This window comes from Physella acuta, unplaced genomic scaffold (genome assembly GCF_028476545.2).
Source record: "Physella acuta isolate Inbredline_101_S28 unplaced genomic scaffold, ASM2847654v3 ptg000360l, whole genome shotgun sequence".
In the NCBI taxonomy this organism is placed as follows: domain Eukaryota; kingdom Metazoa; phylum Mollusca; class Gastropoda; family Physidae; genus Physella; species Physella acuta.
The window spans coordinates 449,458-455,706 of NW_026731879.1; the positions used below are offsets into that span (position 1 = coordinate 449,458).

Here is a 6,249-nt window from a genome sequence, read left to right on the forward strand (position 1 = left end):
AATGAAGTGGCAGCAGAGTGTGTGGTCCCTGGAGTTCTGGAATATTCCAGAAGTTGTGTGTCCTCTGTATGTCCTCTGTATGTCCTCTGTATGTCCTCTATATGTCCTCTGTATGTCCTCTGTATGTCCTCTGTAAGTCCCCCATTCTTAAGCTGGCGGCCATCTTGTTCGTCTCGCCAACACTTAACGCCGCGTCACATCCGGTGTGTCCCTCGTGACTGCCGTCTGCCACCGACACGACAGACGGACGCTCGTGCATTACCAGCTGACTGCACGTACTGAGCGCTGTGTTCGATGTTTGGAGTACTCACCCTTTATTTCCAACGTCCAAGTTTGTCAAGTTTCGTGACACAGGTAACCGCAGATGTTTCTAGATCTTTCTGGTGTGGTAGAAATCTTTCAAACCCCTCGCGTTGCAGCTACACTTGAACGTTTCAAATTGTATTGGTGTAAGGCTCAGGTAGACATTCTCTTGTGATTGGCGGCGATATTTGGCAGGACTGTGGGCGTGGTTGCAGGGGGGGGGGGGTTGACATCATGACATCAGCTGACTAGCACCCCCAGGGTGGCAACGTGACCCACGGGGTGGGGACCTACTGGTGGCAATACGGCTAAGTGGTGTAGACCAGCATTAGTGCTATCAACAAGCTATAACCCGCTGTCAACCCGCTGTCAACCCGCTATGTTTGAAACAGAGTCAGATAAGTTTTTATGACTCCGTGACGACGCTGAAAGTTTCAGTAGACAGGCTACTCGTCCTGTTTCGTGACGTCATAGGGTACAACCTGCGGTTGTCTCACCACGAGTAAACAGCATCTACCACCCCCCCCCCCCCCACCTCACCACCACTCCACACTCCCACCCCCCACCACCCACAAATGCCACAACTCTACCTAACGATGCTGGCCAGGGTATTTGAATAATTAGATTCTAGAACATTTTTAAGTGTTTTTTTTTCGTCAGTTTATTTATGTCTATCGCTAATTAGCAGAGTCTCTATCGTAATGTATGTCGGAGAAAACAAATGTCAGACACACAGACAGACGAAATGTGTACTTGCACCAGAAGATGGGGTCAAACACCACAGCCAACATCCGCCAAACACCACACAAGTTGTGGGGGTCAGTTAACATCCGGTCAAACACCACACAAGTTGTGGGGGTCAGTTAACATCCGGTCAAACACCACACAAGTTGTGGGGGTCAGCCAACATCCGGTCAAACACCACACAAGTTGTGGGGGTCAGCCAACATCCGGTCAAACACCACACAAGTTGTGGGGGTTAAGCAACATCCGGGTCTCTGGTGTAGGGGGAGAGCCGGTCGGAAAGGGAGACAAGTGCGGTGGTCTGGGGAGTGGTTGGGTTAAGACAAGTGGTTGGGTTAAGACAAGTGGTTGGGTTAAGACAAGTGGTTGGGTTAAGACAAGTGGTTGGGTTAAGACAAGTGGTTGGGTTAAGACAAGTGGTTGGGTTAAGACAAGTGGTTGGGTTAAGACAAGTGGTTGGGTTAAGACAAGTGGTTGGACTGAAGACAAGTGGTTAGGTCTTAGACAAACTAGACAACAGCGGTATGCCTTGGCTAGATGCTTTGACTTTACGATTGAATGATCTCGGTTTTAACCTTTGACCCACATAGGTGGGGCATGTGGATACTTTAGACATGATAGTGTGGTCAGTTAATACCCCACCCCACCCCCAACTTCTGCCATAATGACTTGACCGTTGTCTTCCAACAGCACCCTACCAGATCTACACTGACCGCCATCTTAACGTCTGCTGACCGGGGCACCAGTCACAGGCCAAATCATGGCGTCAACAGTGACGTCAGTCGTGACGTCACACAACGACAGTAACGTGACGAACGTGACGGGTCAGGCGTCCAGCACGTGGCAGGAGGGTGACCTGTTCACGTGGCACGGCGCCGAGCTCATCCTCCTGCCCTCCATGATGCTGCTGGGCATCATGGGAAACCTCCTCGTCTTCTATATTTATCACTTCCGGTGGAGAAGCAACACGGTCACACTTTTCAAGCGGGTAGGTCAAGTAGAGTATATGTGGTTTGTATGGTCGCAGTGTCAATAGAATGTATAAGGATCTATCCATCCATTCATCAGAATGTATGTGGATCCATCCATCCATCAGAATGTCTGTGGATCCACCCATCCATCAGAATGTCTGTGGATCCACCCATCTATCAGTATGTCTGTAGTTTCATCCTGTCTGCGTTATCTCAGGTGCCGTGCCTCTGACTGACGTATGTGAGCTCTAAAAATAAATAACGAAGTTTTTAAACTCGACAATAATTAGACTTCTTCATTTCCTAACAGTGAGAGAAAAAAATTTTTTGCCAGCCGTCAATTCATCTCTGTTTACGTTTTAACATTTGAAAACTCTCGTACTCAGATGTTGGCCATCTCTCTTTACGTATTAACATTTGAAAACTCTCCTACTCAGATGTTGGCCATCTCTCTTTACGTATTAACATTTGAAAAGTCTCCAACTCAGATGTTGGCCATCTCTCTTTACGTATTAACATTTGAAAACTCTCCTACTCAGATGTTGGCCGTCCTGGACCTGGCCAATCTACTTTTGGCCATGCCGTCTCTGCTGTACATCACGATCCACCCCCGGAGCAGCACGTTCATGGCCAACTGTGTGTTCACGTCCTTCGTGGCCCTGAGTACGGCCTGTGCCTCGGGATGTGTGCTGGTCATTATAGCCACGGACAGGTCAGTGATTGGTGTTCTGGCTGGTGTTTGAATTACCTGCCCTCTCTCCACACACATATGAAGCTCTACCAAATCCCCCACAGGTTCATGAAACTCTCCCCTCTCCCCACAGATTCATGAAACTCTCCCCTCTCCACACAGATTCATGAAACTCTCCCCTCTCCACACAGATTCATGAAACTCTCCCCTCTCCCCACAGATTCATGAAACTTTCCCCTCTCCCCCACAGGTTCATGAAGCTCTCCCCTCTCCCCACAGGTTCATGAAGCTATCCCCTCTCCCCCACAGATTCATGAAACTCTCCCCTCTCCCCACAGGTTTATGAAGCTATCCCCTCTCCCCCACAGGTTCATGAAGCTCTCCCCTCTCCCCACAGGTTTATGAAGCTATCCCCTCTAGCCACAGATTCATGAAACTCTCCCCTCTCCCCACAGGTTCATGAAGCTAGCCCCTCTCCCCCACAGATTCATGAAACTCTCCCCTCTCCCCACAGGTTTATGAAGCTATCCCCTCTCCCCCACAGATTCATGAAACTCTCCCCTCTCTTCACAGATTCATGAAACTCTCCCCTCTCCCCACAGGTTTATGAAGCTATCCCCTCTCCCCCACAGGTTCATGAAGCTCTCCCCTCTCCCCACAGGTTTATGAAGCTATCCCCTCTCCCTCACAGATTCATGAAACTCTCCCCTCTCCCCACAGGTTCATGAAGCTCTGCCTCCTGCGTAAGACTGGGGTGGGGGTGTTACTGAGCAAGAAACTGTTCGCGGCCAGTGTGGTAGGGTCGGGCCTGATGAACATCCCGTGTGGATGGATCTTCGGGCGGGACACGGTCTCCTTCTACAACTACAATGTCAAGGTCAGCTACTGCTTCATCCACAGCGACAGCAAGCAGGGGGGCGTGTTCGTGGCCTACGCCTCCATGCTGGGCGTGGTCTTCCTGACGGTCAGCGTGTCGCTGTTTGTGCTGTATGTCAAGGTCGTGCGATCGCTGCAGGCTCTGTCTGAGAAACACGAGGAACTCAAGCGGCGGCCCTCGCTGGCGGGCGGCTGCGAGACCATCAAGAGACAGAAACAAACAAAACTGATGCGCAAGTCCGCAGTCGTCTTTATCGTCATCACTGTCGTCTTCTTCGCCAGCTACGCGCCCTACTTCGTCACCATGATCATCTCCATGGTGGCCGAGACGGTCGAGGGCAGCTTTAGCCCGCTGGCCAAGTCCTTCTACGACCTGGCCAAACTGAGCCCACTGGCCAACAACGTGGCCAACCCCTTCATCTACAGCTTCACGTCCGACCACTTCCGGGAGGAGGTGAAGAACATCTTCACATTCAAGAGCTGCAAGAAAGGTTTCTTCAGTCGGCGGAACTTCTCCTTCAGGAAGTCTTCGACTGATCGATCTCGTGAGACATCACAAGACTCGCGAGAAGAGGACTAGTCAGTGGGGATATGTGTGGGGGACATGTGTGTGGGACATGTGTGGGGGACATATGTGGGGGACATGTGTGGGGGACATGTGTGGGGGACATGTGTGGGGACATGTGTGAGGGACATGTGTGGGGGACATGTGTGGGGGACATGTGTGGGGGCATGTGTGGGGGACATGTGTGGGAGCATGTGTGGGGGACATGTGTGGGGGACATGTGTGGGGGACATGTGTGGGGGACATGTGTGGGGGACATGTGTGGGGGACATATGTGGGGGACATGTGTGGGGGACATGTGTGGGGGACATGTGTGGGGGACATGTGTGGGGGACATGTGTGGGGAACATGTGTGGGGGACGTGTGTGTGGGGGACATGTGTGGGGGACATGTGTGGGGGACATGTGTGGGGGACATGTGTGGGGGACATGTGTGGGGGACATGTGTGGGGGACATGTGTGGTGACATGTGTGTGGGGGACATGTGTGGGGGACATGTGTGGGGGCATGTATGGGGGACATGTGTGGGGGACATGTGTAGAAAATTGTGTGTTTGGCCGTCTGCGTTTATTGAAGGCCGGTTACAAGAAAGGCCAACAAAGTGCTTTGAGGTCCGTCTATGTATCGCCAGTCTCTGTTTCTCTAGGAAACTCCAAGAAACCTCTGAGTGTGTTACAACCTCTGAGTGTGTTACAACCTCTGAGTGTGTTACAACCTCTAGGTGTGTTACAACCTCTAGGTGTGTTACAACCTCTGAGTGTGTTACAACCTCTGAGTGTGTTACAACCTATGAGTGTGTTACAACCTCTGAGTGTGTTACAACCTCTAGGTGTGTTACAACCTCTAGGTGTGTTACAACCTCTGAGTGTGTTACAACCTATGAGTGTGTTACAACCTCTGAGTGTGTTACAACCTCTAGGTGTGTTACAACCTCTAGGTGTGTTACAACCTCTGAGTGTGTTACAACCTATGAGTGTGTTACAACCTCTAGGTGTGTTACAACCTCTAGGTGTGTTACAACCTCTAGGTGTGTTACAACCTCTAGGTGTGTTACAACCTCTAGGTGTGTTACAACCTCTAGGTGTGTTACAACCTCTAGGTGTGTTACAACCTCTGAGTGTGTTACAACCTCTAGGTGTGTTACAACCTCTAGGTGTGTTACAACCTCTGAGTGTGTTACAACCTCTAGGTGTGTTACAACCTCTAGGTGTGTTACAACCTCTGAGTGTGTTACAACCTCTAGGTGTGTTACAACCTCTAGGTGTGTTACAACCTCTGAGTGTGTTACAACCTCTAGGTGTGTTACAACCTCTAGGTGTGTTACAACCTCTAGGTGTGTTACAACCTATGAGTGTGTTACAACCTCTAGGTGTGTTACAACCTCTAGGTGTGTTACAACCTCTAGGTGTGTTACAACCTCTAGATGTGTTACAACCTCTAGGTGTGTTACAACCTATGAGTGTGTTACAACCTCTAGGTGTGTTACAACCTCTGAGTGTGTTACAACCTCTAGGTGTGTTACAACCTCTAGGTGTGTTACAACCTCTAGGTGTGTTACAACCTCTAGGTGTGTTACAACCTCTGAGTGTGTTACAACCTCTGAGTGTGTTACAACCTCTAGGTGTGTTACAACCTCTAGGTGTGTTACAACCTCTAGGTGTGTTACAACTACTGAGTGTGTTACTGTGTTGATTGAAAGGCAGCTTTCTGTTGTCAGGACAAGGCGTTCTAAAAATAGAATACTTTGGTGGTATTAATACTCGCACTGGCTCTAAATATTACCTGGATAACTAGACTAAAACTTGGATAACTAGACTAAAACTTGGATAACTAGACTACAGCTAAACTTGTATATTTGGACCACAGCAAATGCTTGAATATTTATTTGGATCACATTCTTACCAATGTTGGACCAATGTTGGACCAATATTTGGCAAACAATATCTCGCCTCTACGAATGTTGAGGCGGTACATTAACCACTTTATTGCTCGGTGTAACGTTGGACTTAAAACATTAAATGACCGACGTATTTGTACATCCTCGTGTATTGCCGGATGTCAGATAATGTCATGTCATGTCATGACAGGCAGACATCATCG

The 6,249-nt window shown here is 49.5% G+C and overlaps 1 protein-coding gene across 1 annotated transcript; it reads left to right on the forward strand.

The window, feature by feature from the left end:
- The first annotated feature begins 242 nt into the window (after positions 1-242).
- Positions 243-4,209, forward strand: LOC131941396 (somatostatin receptor type 5). Its single transcript, XM_059300643.1, has 4 exons — positions 243-354; positions 1,738-2,035; positions 2,558-2,730; positions 3,430-4,209. Exons 2-4 carry the CDS (start codon positions 1,808-1,810, stop codon positions 4,163-4,165), a joined length of 1,137 nt encoding a protein of 378 aa, XP_059156626.1. The 5' UTR covers positions 243-354; positions 1,738-1,807; the 3' UTR covers positions 4,166-4,209.
- Positions 4,210-6,249: the final 2,040 nt, after the last annotated feature.